Source organism: Acaromyces ingoldii (genome assembly GCF_003144295.1).
Source record: "Acaromyces ingoldii strain MCA 4198 unplaced genomic scaffold FA10scaffold_2, whole genome shotgun sequence".
In the NCBI taxonomy this organism is placed as follows: domain Eukaryota; kingdom Fungi; phylum Basidiomycota; class Exobasidiomycetes; order Exobasidiales; family Cryptobasidiaceae; genus Acaromyces; species Acaromyces ingoldii.
Window position 1 is genome coordinate 2172792 of NW_020290248.1, and position 17288 is coordinate 2190079.

Consider the following 17288-nt stretch of genomic DNA (forward strand, 5'->3'; position numbering starts at 1 on the left):
GTGGTAGGCAGTGGTAGGCAGTGGTAGGCAGTGGTAGGCAGTGACAGGCAGTGACAGGCAGCGGAGAATGTGACAAGTAGATTTCGTCAAAGAGAAGAGACAACAAACAGAGAGTCACTACAGTAGACAGCGGGGCGTACTAATCTCGGAATGACAATTTTGGTGTTGTCTTGGGAAGGGGACGAAGTGATAAGAGTCAAGGAAACGAGATTCGCGACGGCGTCGTCTCGTTGGAGCGAGCGGTGGGGGTATGTCGCCGAGGCGAAAGGGTCAAGCTCCAGCATTTACTTAGCAGCCGGCGTAGGGGTGCTGCTGGGCGGGTTGACAATGGCCTAGTGTGGAGATGAGGATGTCAGCAAGACCGAGCGATGACAAGGAGACTGACGCAAGTTCAATCTCACTTCGTGGATCTCCGAGCTCACCTTCTGCAGGGCAGGCAGACTCTGCTCGCGGACGAAGGAAAGAACCTTGCGGAAGCGCTCAAAGGCAGGCACCGAGGTGTCACGGGCCTCCTTGTTGAGCTTGTCGAACGTCTCGTTGAACGTCTGGAGAACCGGCTCGACGCGCTTGCGGGACTCCGCGGGGAGCGCCGTAGCGTAGCCACGAACACGCTCGAGCTCGGCAAAGATGGCATTGGAGAGGCCCTGAGCCTTCTGGACAGCCTGCTCACCGTCGGCCTTGCCTCGCGACGAGATCGAGTCGATGGTCTTGGCGAGGTTCGTCTGCAGGTTTGAGACAATCTCCGTGGCGCGCTGCAGGTACTGGTTCTGCTTGGTCAACTCCTGGAACTGCGTGTTGGCCTGGTTGTACACGGGTGCCACTCGCGCGTCGTAGAGGCCCTTTGCCGGGTTGACGACCCGCTCGGCGTAGGTCTTCTGAACGGCGTCGTAGTAGGCGTGGAGCAGAGCAATGGCCTGGTCGGCGGGGGCGCGCGCGTTCTTGTAGACGTCATCGGTGGTGGCGTGGAAGGGGTAAGACCACTTGGACTCGGCGAAGTTCAGGCTCTTGACGGCGTAGTCGTCGAGGAGCGCCAGCTGGGGCTGAATGCGCGTCGTGACAGGCTCGGCAGCCTTGAGGGACGACGAGACGACGTTGCCGCCAAAGTGGTAAGGCTGAGCGAGGAGCGAGTGAGACTCGAGCGTCTGGTGCGCCAGGTTGAGCGTCTGAGAGACGAGAGGGACCGACGTGATGCGGTTGAAAGCCTCGCCGTAGGGAGCGGGCGACTTGGACGTCGAAGCGCCAGTGTTGGCAGGTGCAGTGGCAGCCATGTCTTTGCGGTCGAAAGAGCGAAAAGGTGTGGGAAGGTAGAGAGATAGCAAAGATACGAAGTCAGTACCGGAGTCCAGTGTATATCGAATCACGTTCCAGTCCGGAAGGGCCCAATGCGCGCATAGTTTCCCCGCCGACAGAATGGGGAAACTCCCCCCGCCTCAATCCCGTGTGCGAGGGCCCGCCCTCAGTGTTCCAGAGCTGTAAAGTTTGTAGCACGGGCCCCCGTCCCCTCTTGGTACACTTCCCCTTCCCGTTCGACAGAAGAGTCGAAGGGGGCGGTGAATTGACCCTGAAGCCACGATCCGCGCGGAAGAGAGGGCTTGAACCAGTGAAGATAGATATCGCCACGCTAATGCAGCCACCCAACAGAATTATGCCGATAACGATCCGCGATCTCTTGACTCACCTATTATTTTCTTTTGGACAAGAGTGAGGGTGGGAGGAGGAAATGGAGAATGGGAGAAAGAGCGATGATCGCAGGTGATGAACGATCCGGGAGGAAACACCCCCTTGATCACTTTTATATATGATGCCGTGCGAGGAGGGTAGGCTCTACAGGTACCGGTGATAGTGAACGTGAAAATGGAGGCCAGGGCCAAAAATTCGCAAGCCTGACATGCGTGAATGAAAGTTTAAAAGTTTCGAAAAAAGGTGCTGCTGCAGGCATGCCTGCCCTATCTAAAGCGCGTTGCGCTCCTCATCTTGCGCGAAGCAGCAAGCGAGGCGAGCGCAGGCAAATTTCGAACTTCCGTGCGCAACCTCGCCCTGCCTGTTGTATGAGAAGAAAAGAAAAGGCCTAGTCAAGAGTTCCATCTTCTTCCATCGTTCCAGAGATCTATTTGTCGAGAAGGGGAAGGGCTTTCAACGGAGGGGACAAATATTGCATCACTTTCAACTCCATGCTGCGAGCGCGGAGGCAGAGACGAATTCGAGCCGCCACAAACAGCGCAGTTTCTACCTGAGCAAGGAAAGGCTCCGATTCCCAAGGGCCCCGCATCGTGGAACTCCACCATCGCCACAGGACACCATAACGGGCAGGGGAGACAGACGCGGCTGTTGGGCCGCACTAGTTGGGTGTGGCAAAATTTAGGCTACGGGAAAAATGAATTGAAAGCAAGAGGTCCGTGCAGGTGGTCCGAGCGACGACAATCGTGAAATATACAGCAGTGGTAGTGTAGTAGTTATGTGATGTGATGAAAAGCGATCAGATCCTGGAAAAGCGCAATGGCATCTGCAGGCCGAGGTCTTCTTGACCGACGATTCGAGTGCGGACGACGATGCCCTGCTTGGGCTCAATCTCCCAGCCCTCGACGGCCTCTATGCGGAAGGCGCGCACGAGTGCAGAGATGAGGACCTTGAACTCGGCAATGGAGAAACGGTTGCCGATGCAGCTCCGAGGACCGGCGATGAAGGTGAGCATGTGCGAGGGCAGACCGCTCTCCTTTGCCGTGGCGGGAATATCATCCCATCTATCGGGATTGAAGTCGTGAGCGGTGGGGCCCCAGACGTCCTCGCTGCGATTGAGGACCTGGATGGGAATCATGACCTCGGATCCCTTCTTCACCACGACGCTGTTGAACGTGCCCTTGCCGTCCCTTGTCGGGTAAGGCTTGGAGAGTGGAATCACATCGTCCTTTTGCGCCTCGCGCGTGGTCGAGCCGACAGGCGAGTGCCGCCGCATGAGTTCCTTGGTAAAGTTGTCGAGGTAAGGAATGGCCATCAGTGAGTCGTAGGGGATCTCGTCGCGTCCGGCAAAGTTCTCCTCGAGCTCGGCACGGAGCTTATCCTGGATGTGCTTGTTCTCTGAAAGCGAGAGAACGTGTAGGGCCCACTGCGTCAGGGTGCTCGTTGTCTCGTGTCCGGCAAAGATAAAGGTGGTAATTTGTCCGACGAGCTGGTCGTCGGCCAGCCTCTCCGATGGCGATATGTCAGTGGCCATGTCTAGTGGCGAGGTCAGCGACAATGTCGAGGGAAGATGTAGGAGTACAAGAACTCACTGGCCCTCATCATGAGATAGAGGATGTCTTTGCCCTTGCCCATGTCCTCAAGGTAGGCCTTAGAGTCCTGTTGCATCGCGCCCTTCATGTCTGCGGCAATTTCGGCGCGCTTGGCATCGACGAGCTCATTGGACTTTTTCTCGAGAATCTTATAGGTGTCAAGGATGAGCCTGCGTCGGCGAGTAGGAAGCATGCGGAGCCACCAGAAGCCCGGAATCGACTGGAGGCCGAACTGGATAATCTGCCAAATGTTCAGGTTGCCAGTCTGCCTCATGAGCGTGTTGAACGCCTGCGCAAGCTCGTCGTCGCCCTCGCCTTCGCCCGAGTTGATTGTCTTGAAGTCGTGGTCAAAGCCCGTTTCGCCGATGATGCTGTCAAGAAAAGTGGATGAGTACGCGTGACAAGGCTTCCAGACCGGTGGGCTGCCAATGGGCGCCTCGACTCACTCGAGCGTCGTCTTGGAGGTCCAGTGTGAAATGTCAAAAACGGGCTTGCCCTTTTGTGACACTTTTGCCGACATGGCGCTCTGGCCGGGGATAAACGGCTCTTCGGCTGGCCCCTCCGTCTTGTCAACGAATTCGCCCAGCCGATCGACGAGCTTGTTGGCGTGCTTGAAAAACGTGGGTGTCAGGCCTCGAATGGCAGACACGTTGAAGGCAGGCTGCAAGATCTTTCGCTGGCGCTTGTGCTCGTCCCCTTCGCTGACGAGGACGCCATGGCCGAGGAGTTCGGAGAGGAACCGACGCGTGTTGTCGGGCTTGGGGTACGAGTAGCTGTTGGCAGGGCCCAGGACGTGGTTCATGGCTCGTGCGTCGGCCAGATAGATGCGCTCGGCGTAAAACATGCCTCGGTACGTAATTACCTTGGAGCCGAGTTCCTGGATCCACTTGAGGTGCGCGTCGAAGGGCGGCATCTCCCGAATGAGGTTCAAGTCGCCAAAGCTGGATGCACACAGGTCAGCCCGACGTTCAGCTGGTCAGCAAAGGCCAAGATGCTCGGCTCACAATGGGAACCAGCGGCTAGCATGGCGCGGGGCTGGGACGTTGCGGTACGTGGCATTGTGAAGGACATATTCCTTGAATAGGCGCAACGGGATCACAATCGAAACGTAAGTGACCAAAACGGTAACAAGAAGAACCGGCGGAGCGAGAGCTAGGGCGGGGATGGCGTAGTAGAGTGGCACGTTCCTCCACCACGCCGTAATGCCTGCAATAGGCAGTTCCATGTTGCCGAGGAAGACGAGAAAGAGTTATGCGAGAAACGGGTCGTTGCACCTAAATGCAAGAGGCTGGAAAGGGGGAAGCATGCCGTCTATTTATGAGCCGACAAGGAAAGGATCTCCTCGATAGCCATGGATAATCATCCGATTACCAATTCTTATTCGGCGCCTTGCGAAGAAATTACAAAGAAGACCAGCGACGTAATAAGCGGCTGCTTTTCGGTGGTCCCGAGCAAACGACACGTGGCACGCACGTCGACTGAGCTCGGCGCCGCGACGATATTCGGAGGATGAGCGTTCGCTGGGCTGCTTCAGCACTGCTGCGCATGGTGACAAACCTGTGCGATGACGGCTGCGCCTTCGGCAGCTCACCGCTGGCAAGAAGACTGGGTGTCTCCGTAGATGACGTCTGAGCCTGACGCCGATGAGGCTACAGCACTGTGTCGCCTTTGTTCTCTCACATCGTCAGGCACGTGGCACAAATATGACCTTGAGGCAGTCCAGTGCGCCAAAAAGCAGGCTGTTGTTCTATCCGAGCAGCTGAGCTTCGACTGTATGTCATCTCCGCGGTGCAGTCCCCAGACTGCGCCGAGTAGATTGGAATCAAAGAACAATCTTCTGTCACGATGACCGACGCGGCACGTGACGACATCATTCAATTTGCCACCCGGGAAGGAGAGAAGAGGGGAGACCGGTTTCTGGAGCCCCGCAAAGGAAGTTCGAAACGACTCATTAATGGGTTTCGTCGGCCCGATTGGGATTTCAATCGGAAAAGGAGGCTGGAATCCGGGGAGTGGCAAGGCTGATGACAGGACTCAGGCATGGGGAAAGACGGCATAACAGTACTCGTCTGGGCGAAAGTTCGAACTTTTGCGAACAGTCTTTCAATCGTTTACCCATTCCCGGTCCAAACTTGCTGGGACGGAGAGGGGCTGGACCCAGACAAGCTAGATTGTCTTGAATGTTTATCAGGTTGCAAAGAGTGCCTGTCCTGGTCTAACGACCCGACCAGATCCGTGTAGTCGTGCCGGTGCTTCAGGGGTCGTCTGATCCAGGAGACGCGCGCTACTACTACACTACTGACGACGCGTCCACGTTCCTTCTTTTGCCACCGACGCGACAGCCCCCTGCTCTGCTACACAGATCATGATATTCATCTAGACTTGATTAATGTTGACGGAGCAAAGACAACATTGCGGGGAAGTCTCTGGGATGCAAGGAAACATTGAAGCTCAGATCTGGGCATCGAGCTGACGTTGTACAAATCGTGCGGGCGCTCGAGGACATAGCCCGAACGGCGCCGCGACCGTGACTTTTTGTTTAGACTTGTCAGGAAGCCCAAAAGTTTCAGTTTTTAAAAGGGATGGAGAACAACAAATTAGAGCAGCCCTCGCTTGGAAATCGAAAGCTCAAAATTTTTTTTTCAAGCTCGCGGCAGCATTACCGGTCAAGCCCTAAAAAATTTTCTCGTTCTGAAAACTTTCGCCCTCGCCCTCGCCCTCATCGTCGTCTGTCCCCGTCCTCGTTTATAAGAAAGCATTGCCAAATCGAACAAACTTTCTCTCGCCACCACCACCACCCTCCCTATCCCTTCTAACGACCATAAGCTACCTTGGTCTCTCGAAAAAGGGCGCATTTTTCCTAGAGCTCCTACCCTTTTGGAGCATCTCGCATAGAGGCGAATCCCTCGCCACATAGACGATCCTCCCGTCGTCACTCTCACTTTTGTGACGACTTTCGACTGCTTCAACTAGACGACTTGTATCACCAACAACTCACTGTGTGAGTGTAAACACATGACATGTGCGTGTCCTTGGCTGCGAGCCGGCCTGTCGACGTGATGAGTCAAGTCGATGGTCTCGCTCTGTGGCGTTGGACCGCCCATCGTGAGACCATGTACCATTTGCTGACCGCTGTCCTCTTCTTTTATCACAACAGCAAAAATGGCTCCCGCTGCTACCGGAGTTTCCGCTGCTGGCGTTCCTGCAAGTGTGCCCGCAAATGCCAAGGGCCTCAAGAACTCGGACGCCGCCGCTGCTGCCAACACCGAGAACACCGTCTCGGAGAAGGAGGTCAAGCTTGAGGCTGCCCGCCTCCTCTCGTCGGCTGACAAGGATGCCGTCCAGGAGCTGGTGAACCTCGTCAAGATCGAGGGCACTCAGAGCCTTTTCGACCTCGGCATCGAGGACATCATCTCCAAGGGCCTCGGCGACAAGAAGAACGCCGCCGCCCGCGAGGGTGCCTGCGCCCTCATCTCGTCGCTCTGCGAGCAGGGCGTCGGCCACGAGGTTGAGCCTTTCATCTTTGAGACTGTGCTCAACGCCCTCGTCGAGACGATGGGTGACAAGGAGAAGAACGTTCGCCAGGCTGCGCAGGACGCCCTGCGCAACTTTGTCCAGGTCATGAGCAACTGGGCAGTCCCCCAGGTTCTCAAGGTGCTCCTCCACCAGGCCAAGACTGCCGGCAAGTGGCAGGTCAAGACCGGCTGCGTCGCCACTCTCGAAGAGCTCGTCGTTGCTGCGCCGGACCGCATGGCCGCCGCCATGCCTGACATCATTCCCGTCATGGCTGAGGTCATCTGGGACACAAAGACCGATGTCCAGAAGGCTTCGCGCGCTGCGCTCAAGAAGCTGTGCAACCTCATCAGCAACAAGGACATTGAGCGCTTCATCCCTGCTCTCATCAACTCGCTCATTCACCCCGTCGAGGAGGTGCAAAAGACCGTCAACTTGCTCGGTGCCACCACCTTCGTGTCCGAGGTCGACTCGCCTACATTGGCTCTCATGTCGCCCCTGCTCCAGCGAGGTATCTCGGAGAGGCCCACGCCCATCAAGCGCAAGGTTGCCGTTATCATCGACAACATGTCGAAGCTCGTCGACAACGAGCGGACGGTCCGGCCGTTCATTCCCAAGCTCCTCCCCGGTCTCATCAAGATGGAGAGCACCATGGCCGACCCAGAGGCTCGTGGCGTCATCCAGAAGGCGATCAAGACCCTCAGGGAAGTCGGTCAGGTCGAGGGTGACGGCTCCGTCGTCAAGCCCCTCGAGGACGTCGACTTCAAGCAGACGCTTGCCAAGGTCACCGAGGCTCTCCAGAAGGAGGGCCTTTCGGGCCCATCGACCCACGTTGCCTACATCGCTCAGCTCGTTACCAACCTCTCCAATGCGCGCGACTTTGAGGGCACCGAGTGGGACTCGACCCTTGTTCCCTATGTTTCGCTCCTCAAGGGTGCTGAGCAGGCCAAGGTCAAGAGCGTCATCTCGCAGCTCCTCCTGGCTCTTGCCAAGAGCACTGGTGAGGAGGCCGAGGTGTTTGAGGACGAGGAGGAAGGCGAGGACCTGTGCAACTGCCAGTTCTCGCTTGCCTACGGTGCCAAGATTCTCCTCAACACGGCCACCCTGCGCCTCAAGCGCGGCCACCGATACGGTCTCTGCGGCCGAAACGGTTCGGGCAAGTCTACGCTGATGCGTGCCATCCAAAACGGCCAGGTCGAGGGCTTCCCCTCGCCCGACGAGGTCCGAACTTGGTACGTCGAGCACGACCTCGACGGTTCCGAGGGAGACATCTCTATCCTTGATTTCATCATTGCCGACAAGCGCCTCAACGTCACCAAGGAAGAGGCTGCTAGCACCCTCCTCGAGATGGGCTTCGACGCCCACAAGCAGAGCTCGCCGATTGCTGCGCTCTCGGGTGGCTGGAAGATGAAGCTGGCCCTGGCCCGTGCCGTCCTGTTCAAGGCCGACATTCTCCTCCTCGACGAGCCGACGAACCACCTTGACGTTGTCAACATCAAGTGGATCACCGACTACCTCACTGGCCTCACCACGGCCACGTCGATCATCGTCTCGCACGACTCCAAGTTCCTCAACGACACCTGCACTGACATCCTCCACCTCAACCGCTTCAAGATCAAGAGGTATCCGGGTAACCTCGACGCCTTTGTCAAGCGCGTCCCCGAGGCAAAGAGCTACTCTGAGCTCAACTCGGGCGAGGACTACTCCTTCAAGCTCCCCGACCCCCCGCTCCTGGATGGTGTCAAGACCAAGGAAAAGTCGCTGGCCAAGATGCGAAACGTCATGTTCCAATACCCCAACACGCCCGAGCCTCAGCTCAAGGGCATCACCATGCAGCTCTCGCTCTCGTCCCGTGTCGCTGTCCTCGGCCCCAACGGCTCGGGCAAGTCGACGCTCGTCAAGCTCCTTGTCGGTGACACCGAGCCCAACTCGGGTGAGGTGTGGAAGCACCCCAACCTGGTCATTGGCTACGTTGCCCAGCACGCGTTCCACCACATTGACCAGCACCTCGACAAGACGCCGCTCGAGTACATGCTGTGGCGGTACCAGACCGGCGAGGACCTCGAGGAGATGATGAAGGGCTCGCGCCAGCTCACCAAGGAGGACGAGGAGAAGATGAAGAACGGAGAGGTGGTCATTGTCGAGGGTGTCAAGCGCCTCATCGACGAGATTGTCGGGCGAAAGAAGCTCAAGAACTCGTTCCAGTACGAGGTCAGCTTTAAGAATTACTCTTCTGCCGACAACCAGTGGCTGTCGCGTGACGACCTCATCAGCCGTGGTTTCGAGAAGAAGGTCATGCAGGTCGACTCGCGCGTTGCCCAGGAGCTCGGCATGAACCGGCCCCTGGTCAAGAAGGAGATTGAGCAGCACTTTGCCCAGCTCGGTCTCGACCCCGAGTTCACTTCGCACTCGCACATGGCCGGTCTTTCGGGTGGTCAGAAGGTCAAGGTCGTGCTGGCTGCTGCCACATGGCGAAGGCCGCACATCATCATCCTCGACGAGCCCACCAACTTCCTGGACCGAGAGTCGCTTGCCGCTCTCATTGCCTCGCTCAAGGACTTCCAGGGCGGTGTCTGCTTCATCACGCACTCGCTCGAGTTCTCGGAGAGCGCCGCGCAGGAGCGCTGGAAGATGAGCAACGGTCATCTCGAGGCCTCGGGTGCCAACTGGACCGAGGACAGCATTGGCAAGGAGGGCAAGACCAAGATCGACACCAAGGCTGACGACGAGGAGGACCAGTTCGACGCGATGGGCAACAAGATTGCCAAGACTGAGAAGAAGAAGAAGCTCACTTCTGCAGAGGCCAGGAAGGCGAAGAAGGACCGTATCGCACGGCGGAAGCGCGGTGAGGAGGTGTTCACCGATGAGGAGCTCTAAGGGAGCGAACATGCTGTTCTCGTCACGATCCTGGGAGACGATGTCAGATAGAGATGGCTTTTTTCTTTCTTTGGCACTAGTTTCAGTTTCCTTTTTTCATTTCAGCCTGAATATTAATACTCATTTCTCAAATTCTCTATTGTTGACGCTTGACTGCGCCGCGTTCTATTGCCGCCCGCGAGCATGACTGGACGCGATCTTTGCGCCATCTGCGATGATAGTAATGACCTACAGACGATCGGGCTTGGCCGCTGGATCCCCTGCCCGTCTGTCAAGATTGCCGTTCCTGTCCGTGATATCCTTTGCCAAGCCCCCATCGGCACGTTGGACGGCAGGCCTCCTCAGCCCTCGGCCGGTGCTCGGGGAGGTCGCACTCGAACAAGCCCGCACTCCGCTCCGCGAGACATAGCCAATCTCTTCTCTTCTCGTACGATCGAATAGGGAACAAGAGGTGTGTCGCGCACCCCTCTTATCTTGCTCAGATGAGACAGAGGAATATTCAGCCCACCTTTGACGTGATCTTACTGGGCGCTGCAGAAGACAGTACAAGACGGAAGCCTGCTATTGATGGTGATGGTGCCGAGATCTAAACTGGACGGCACAGTATTGCCCGTGCATCGAGATAAGCCCGGCTGGACAGTCTCCGCTGTGTGAATAGCGCTGTGCTGTCAGCGACAGTGACAAAGCAGAGTGGCATCAATTGTCGTAGCTTGATGCGTAAGAGGGTTATATAAAGAGCAGACAGCGACGAAGACGGGCTCTTCTCCTCACCACCACGTAGGTTCTCCATCTCCATCCCCTCGTTCTCGACACCTCCATCTAGATCCCCTCCATCTACATCACCTCCCTCTACATAATCTCGACCTCCATCGACCTCCATCGACCTCCATCGACCTCCATCGACCTCCATCGACCTCCATCCCGATCCCCATATCCTTCATCCCAATCCCCTCACCCTCTGTCATGGACGTCGACGAAACAACTCGTCACAGACATATTCACGACTCAGGGTCGAAACTTCATCAGTCAGCCAGGACCGTGGATAATGACCAGAAGTACCTGGCAACCATGGCCAGGTCAAGCTTACGACTGCGACTGCAGCCATGGGTATCCGAGGGTGAGCAACACTTCTCAAGTTTGTTATCCGAACCTGCTCTGATGAAGACGCAAACAACGAATCGCTTGCAGATGACCCCGCTATCCCATCTGCCGAGGGTCGCTTCGAGGGGAAGGCTTCGGAGGCCCTTCTGAGGTACCTATTCTTGCACGAAGCTGCCTACGAAAAGCAGAAAAGTACGGTCGTCAATTTGCGGTCATCCAATCAAGCGGCATATCCTGCCGAGCCCAATAGGGGTTTCAGGTACAAATCTGCTGTTCAACAATGGCGATTTGACGAAGCCGAGGCGGCAGCATCTGGCAGCGCCCAACATTGCGATGACCCTCCTTCGCCAAGCGGCTCGTCTGTGCCACTCTCGCAGGGCACAAGCAGCTCATCGCACGATTTATTGCATCGACAGGAACCGTCTTCCTCCCCTGTCTGTCCACCAAGCACCGGTCTCCCTTTCGAAGCCGGTGATGTGTTGCGCATCGCATGTTTGAGATACTATGGCCGCTCCCTCTGGAAGACGTGGCACCAGGAAGGAGCTCTATTGAAACAGGCCAAGTTCAAGCTTCTAAAGGGTGACTCCCAGACGGACATCGCAATCGATCAAGCGATCGTCGTATTCTCCGCGTTGCTCTCGTTTGACCTTCGAAACTGCACGGAACGATGCCAAGCACTCGCTAGGAAAGGGGTCGAAAGCCATATGCGCAGGATCGATAAACTGAACTCTACAAAGCAGTCTGTCGTAACTTCCTCGAGCAGAGCGCCCATTCTTGCGATCGCTGCTGCTGGTGCCCTTTTCGATGAAGAACTCTCTAAAGATGCGAAGGAACGGCAGTTCCGCTTCACCAAGAACCTCAAGATTCTAATGGAAGTGATGGAGGACATCCAGTTCGATGCAGGTCGTCGTGGCGAGCTTCTATGTCGCGTACTTTTGATGATCGCCCGTGCGATCCTATCATGACTTCGCCAGACAAAAGGTCAACGGCCAACTGAAGCCCGAAACCCACCTCCCTTCGACGAGTGTGAAGGACTTTGTGACCTGCTTCATCGGTCTTCAAGGCTGGGAAGAACTCAGAGCTCATCCGTCAGAACATAGCCTCCAAAGACTGGCTGCACGACCTCGAAAACGGCTGGATGACCTTCACAAACATCGTGGACATCAAGCACGAGCACAATGACACAATCGACGTGAACCTTCTGGCGGGCATCTTCCACAAGTGAGTCCAATCCGAGCCCTCCTCCATCTTCAAGCTGACTGACTTGCTGTCAGGGATTCGGCGCTGCAATGCCCCACCTGGCAAAACAAAAGTAGGCTCAGCCTTCTATAAGGATGCAGTCGTCATAAGTAGAGGTCCTTTAAAACAAATAGTGTGCTGTCAAACCGGAAAAAAGCCTTGGTGGGCCACCGACCGGCCTTGGATCCGCGCATCTTAGGTCCGTCGTCCGGAGGGCAGCTCAGAGGGTCAACGAGCGTCTTCTTCGGAAGTTGTTGGCCGTTTCTGGGCTTCTTCGAAACCGTAAATTAGTGCGAAATCTCTAGGAACGGCCAACTTGGAGTGGGAGTCGCTAGCGTATCGTCAGTTCCTGGCCTTTAATATAGAGAGCCGAAAAATTGCGCTAAGGCTGTGACGCCGGCGAGGCCCACACTCATCGTACGACGTTCTAGAAGGTCGCATAGAGATAGACGTGTGGGTACTTTGATGCTGCACAGATGAGCTAGAGAGGGTCTGCAAAAGCGGCGAGGTCTCCGAAGGGTAATCTTCTTCCTTGGACACCGTCTCTTGTGCTTTTATCCGCGCTACGGTCGTCATGGCAATGACAGGGTCGCATGCCTGCGAAAGAGAGTGAGGCACATGGCCTATTGACGCCCAATTTTCCCGTTTGCCATTTCGGAAGTAACTTGCTTACAGAGTCGCCAGGAACTAAGAGCCTCCGTTGTTGTCGGTGCAGCGCCTCAGGACGTAAATTCAAAAAACCATTTCGTCACTCCCCCCCTTTGTTCGTACCTCGCCAGGAACGTTTGTTGCAAGCGGCCCGAGTAAAGCTTCAATGCAGACGACCAATGGAGCTGGCACCCCTTCACCATTCTTTGTCAGTAGCGGCGCCGGTGCGCGCTTCTAGCGAAAAGCTACGCAGCTCAGCAGCTCTTCTCGCAGGTGCAGGATGAAGGCAGCCCGTGCCGAGGGCAGCTTGGACGAATGTGGGGCCTTCTCGAGACACATAAGAAGGGCGCTCCGTCACCATCATCATCCCCCCATCAGATTCTCTCTGTCTCCCTTCCACGCACCTAGCACCATGCACTTCACCCCGTCTTTTGCTGTCCTCGCCGCCGCGCTCTTCTCGAGCCAGGCCCTCGCCCGCACCTTCACCATCCACAACAATTGCCCGTTTACTATTTGGCCTGCGGTTTACACGGGGAACACAGCCAATGGCGTGCCTGGTGGTGACGCTGCTCAGGGAGGCTGGGAGCTGGCCTCGCAGGGAACGAGCCAGATCCCGGTCCCTGACGCGTGGACGGCCGGAAGGTTCTGGGCCCGCACTGAGTGCGACTTCTCCAAGCAGGACGTCCAGTCGTGCGCTACCGGTAGCTGCATCGGTGGTCTCCACTGCACCCAGCCCGGTATTCCCCCCGTGACCCTTGCCGAGTTCACGCTGGCCTCGAACGTCGACAACTACGACTCGAGCCTCGTCGACGGCTCCAACCTCCCCATCTCCATCACGGCCAACGGTTGCCCCACGGCTGTGAGTATGAAGCTTCCTATATCTTTTCCTTTGCTCGCCTCTCATTCTCAACATCTCTCTCCTCGACCAGAACTGCCCCTTCGACCTCAACAGCCAGTGCCCCGGCGACCTTCAGCTTAAGGACGCTGGTGGCGCCGTCGTCGGCTGCAAGTCGAGCTGCCTGGCTACTGGTCGCGATGACTACTGCTGTGCTGGTGGGTGTCTTCCATCTTTACACTCTAGTTGCTCTTTTCTAATATCCTTCAAAAGGTGCCCACAACACCCCGGCTACGTGCCCCTCTTCGAACATCCCGTCGTAGTGAGTACCCATGACATGAACATCTTCTCTTCTCGTACTGATTGCTCCAACCCACTTCAGCAACTACTTCAAGAGCCACTGCCCCAACAGCTACGCCTACGCCTACGACGAGAGCAGCGGCACGGGTGAGTGGCCGTTTCGACCGCCTCTTCCCCTAGTATTTATAACATGCACTCACGCAATCGCCGTTCCACAGCTCTCTGGACCTGCTCGTCGGGCTCGCGCGACTACACGATCACGTTCTGCCCCTAAAGATAACTCTCCATACGACTTGCTCTTCGGAGACAAGAATGTCAGACCCCTTCTCATCCATCTGGTCCCTTCCTCAATTCAAAAAATGATGCCTTTCACCTTTTATCTCTTTTTCTTCGCCCGTTCGTCACGGTAGGACCAGGGTGGAAGGAGGGCTGAGAAGGAGAAGTCATACCGCGCACGTGGCAATCGGTGTCCGTCAGTCCAGGGGAGACAGTGACTAAATTTTTTCTTTTTTAAAATTTCTTTGGCCCTCAATTCTTCCTCCGACTTCATTCACTTCGCAGCGGTCTAGTACAGCACACATACAACATGGCCAGAGGAGGAAGAGGAGGAGGAAGAGGTGCTGGTCGTGGTCGCGGAAGAGGCAGGGGAGCTGGACGGCGCGAACCACGGCCAAGAGATGAGAACTGGATCCAGAGCGGGCTTGACCAGACCAACAAGAAGTTGTGAGTCGAGAAGCAGCGTCCTCTCTATGCCCTCACCTTGCTGAAGCCCCGTATTACCAGCGAGGCATACTACATCGACCAGGGCATCGTGGAGCCAGAAGAGTGGGGCGCTTTCATACAGACGCTTAGGGATCCGCTGCCCACGTCCTTTCGCATCACCTCGGGCAAGTCGACGACGTCGGTCCTCCTCAGGCAGATGCACGAGACCTACCTCCCCTTCTTGACCGGCGTCCAGTATGAAGGAGAGACGATTCCGGCCCCCAAGGTGCTTCCCTGGTATCCCGAGGGACTTGGCTGGCAGATCGATGTCCGCAAGAATGTCTTGCGGAAGACGGAGCAGTTTAAGAAGTTTCAGCACTTCCTCGTCCACGAGACCGAGGTCGGCAACATCTCGCGCCAGGAGACAGTCTCGATGATCCCGCCCCTCTTCCTCGACGTCCAGCAGCACCACATCGTTCTCGACATGTGCGCTGCTCCAGGATCAAAGACGGCACAGCTCATCGAGGCTCTCCACAGCCCCCTCACGACGTCTCCAGAGTCCTTTGACCCGTGCCCTCCGGGCTTTGTCGTCGCCAACGACTCTGACGCCAAGCGGGCGCACATGCTCGTCCACCAGTCCTCGAGACTTCCCTCACCAAACCTCTGCGTGGCCAATTGCGACGCGTCCAACTGGCCCTCGGTCAAGGTTTCGTGGAAGAGCGAGGCAGCCGAGGCAGCGGTCGAGGAAAGGACGATGCGCTACGACAGGATCCTGGCCGACGTGCCCTGCTCGGGCGACGGGACACTGCGAAAGAACCTGCTGATCTGGAAGGAGTGGCACCCCAACACGGCGTCGAACCTGCATAACCTGCAGCTGCGCATCCTCATGCGCGGTCTGCACTCGCTCCGCCCCGGCGGTCGACTGGTGTACTCGACGTGCAGCCTCAACCCGATCGAGAACGAGGCGGTGGTGGCTGCCGCGCTGCGCGAGTGCGCCGGCTCGGTGCACATTGTCGATCAGTCTGACGTCATGCCCGACCTCAAGCGGAGACGGGGCCTGGCGACGTGGAAAGTCTGCCCGGGAAAGGGAAAGCACCTCTTCGAAGGTGGGCGATTCGTCGATGCATCCTCTTCTTCCTCAAAAGGGAAGAAGGTAGAGGTCGAAGGCGCAGAGAATGGCGAGGCGGCGGCGGAAGAAGAGGAGGCAGCGGCGCCAGAGCCGGGAAGCGCCGCATACAGAGCGACGCTGCCCCAAGTACCCTACGTCTCGTCTTGGCAGCGTCTGCAAGAGCTCGACCCCTCGCTGGCCGAGCGCACGTCCAAGACAATGTGGCCGCAGGGCGACGAGGAGGAACTCGGCATTCGGCACTGCATGCGCATCGTCCCGCAGGACCAGAACACTGGAGGCTTCTTCGTGACCGTCTTGGAGAAGAAAGCGTCTGGCGATGCCGAGGAGAACGAGGGCATGGCTGTGGGCATGTTGAGGGCCCTCGACATGTTGGATGCGGAGAGGGAGGCGCAAGAGGCGCAGGAGGCAGAGTCCACTGCGAAGCGACCGCTCAGCCCCGACGGTGAAGCCGAGGAAGACGAGGCTCCGGCGAAGAAGGTCAAGCAGGATGGCGAAACTGCAGAGGTAGAGACAGAGGCGCAAGCAGAGGAGATGGGGCAGGAGGACGAGGCAGAGGAAAAGCCCGAGGGCGAGCATTCAGAGAACGAGGTCCCCGACGGGCCAGACACCAACGTCAAACCCGACAACCATGCGGTGGACCGACAGAAGGCTCGATTGGGCAACCACGACAACGGCGTCAACTCTGGAGGGATGCCCTATCGCGAGGACCCTCTTGTCCACGTCTCGCAGAGGAATCCTCAGGTCCACTCAATCGTTGACTTCTTCCACTTTACCGACAAGTTCAACCCCCGGAACTTGCTGGTGCGCAACAAGGATGGTCAACCTCTGCGGTCTGTCTACCTGACAAGCAACTCGATCCGTGCATTGATCTCGGGAGGGGGTCCAGGCAAGGGTGCACATCCAACGGCAAACCCCATCAAGATGCGCTTGATCAATGCGGGCACCAAGGCGTTTGGCAGACAAGAAGGAGGCAGGGATCCGAAGCTACAGTGCAAGTGGCGCATTCTCTCTGATGCCATCCTGGCCCTGCGTCCGCTGATGGCGCCCAGCAACATCCTGAAGGCCCAGATGTCTGACCTGGCCTATCTCGCTACGCACCACTACCCCACCCTCGAGAGCCTGCCAGAGGAAGACGACAAGCCCGACAGCTTTTTCAGTCTCGTGAAAAAGGACTTGCGAATGGGCAGCCATCTCGTGGACGTCATGCCAGGGACATGGACGAGCCCGTTCGACGGTGAGACAAAGACGCTCGACAGCCTCGTCACCGTGCCCATTTGGCGCGCAGCAGCCAGTGTCAACCTCATGTTGGACAAGCAAGAGAAGAGTGCACTCTCATTCCGAGTCTTTGGCGCCGACCTGTCGAACCCGACAGGCGATCGTCAATTTGCCGTCAACAAGAACCAGCAGGCTCAGATGAAGGCAAGCGCAGAGAAGAGGGCCCAGAGGGAAAAAGAACAGCAGCTCGTTCTGGACGAAGAGGAGCTACAGAGGCTCGAGAACGAGGGCTGATCTCTACTCTTTCCTGATGAAACAAAAATTTATCGATAATCAAGGGGTTCCTTCCTATTGGGCAATTAGACTATGCGTTCGTGCATGACTTAAGACGAGATTCTGTGTGTGTGCGTGACAGAACCATTGATGAGGCGGGGCGCGCGTGCGCGCGGGGGCCCGTGCA

General features: G+C 57.1%; 5 protein-coding genes across 5 annotated transcripts; 3 read left to right on the top strand and 2 right to left on the bottom strand.

Annotated features, from left to right (window-relative positions):
* Window positions 1-284: 284 nt before the first annotated feature.
* Window positions 285-1268, bottom strand: FA10DRAFT_271418 (hypothetical protein; the record flags this gene model as incomplete). The annotated part of the gene is made up of 2 exons (XM_025523098.1): window positions 285-332; window positions 423-1268. 2 exons carry the CDS (start codon window positions 1266-1268, stop codon window positions 285-287), a joined length of 894 nt encoding a protein of 297 aa, XP_025379136.1.
* A 1208-nt stretch (window positions 1269-2476) lies between these two features.
* On the bottom strand, window positions 2477-4328 carry FA10DRAFT_271419 (cytochrome P450; the record flags this gene model as incomplete). The annotated part of the gene is made up of 4 exons (XM_025523099.1): window positions 2477-3213; window positions 3270-3640; window positions 3716-4241; window positions 4274-4328. The coding sequence occupies 4 exons, from the start codon at window positions 4326-4328 to the stop codon at window positions 2477-2479; spliced, it is 1689 nt and encodes a 562-aa protein (XP_025379137.1).
* A 1826-nt stretch (window positions 4329-6154) lies between these two features.
* On the top strand, window positions 6155-9756 carry FA10DRAFT_265757 (hypothetical protein). The gene is made up of 2 exons (XM_025521199.1): window positions 6155-6270; window positions 6427-9756. Exon 2 carries the CDS (start codon window positions 6432-6434, stop codon window positions 9657-9659), a length of 3228 nt encoding a protein of 1075 aa, XP_025379138.1. The 5' UTR covers window positions 6155-6270; window positions 6427-6431; the 3' UTR covers window positions 9660-9756.
* Window positions 9757-13059: 3303 nt separating this feature from the next.
* FA10DRAFT_259221 (thaumatin-like protein) lies at window positions 13060-14056 on the top strand (the record flags this gene model as incomplete). Its single annotated transcript, XM_025519953.1, has 5 exons — window positions 13060-13506; window positions 13577-13700; window positions 13756-13804; window positions 13865-13929; window positions 14001-14056. 5 exons carry the CDS (start codon window positions 13060-13062, stop codon window positions 14054-14056), a joined length of 741 nt encoding a protein of 246 aa, XP_025379139.1.
* Window positions 14057-14347: 291 nt separating this feature from the next.
* Window positions 14348-17218, top strand: FA10DRAFT_278623 (S-adenosyl-L-methionine-dependent methyltransferase). Its single transcript, XM_025523471.1, has 2 exons — window positions 14348-14505; window positions 14566-17218. The coding sequence occupies exons 1-2, from the start codon at window positions 14369-14371 to the stop codon at window positions 17120-17122; spliced, it is 2694 nt and encodes an 897-aa protein (XP_025379140.1). The 5' UTR covers window positions 14348-14368; the 3' UTR covers window positions 17123-17218.
* Window positions 17219-17288: the final 70 nt, after the last annotated feature.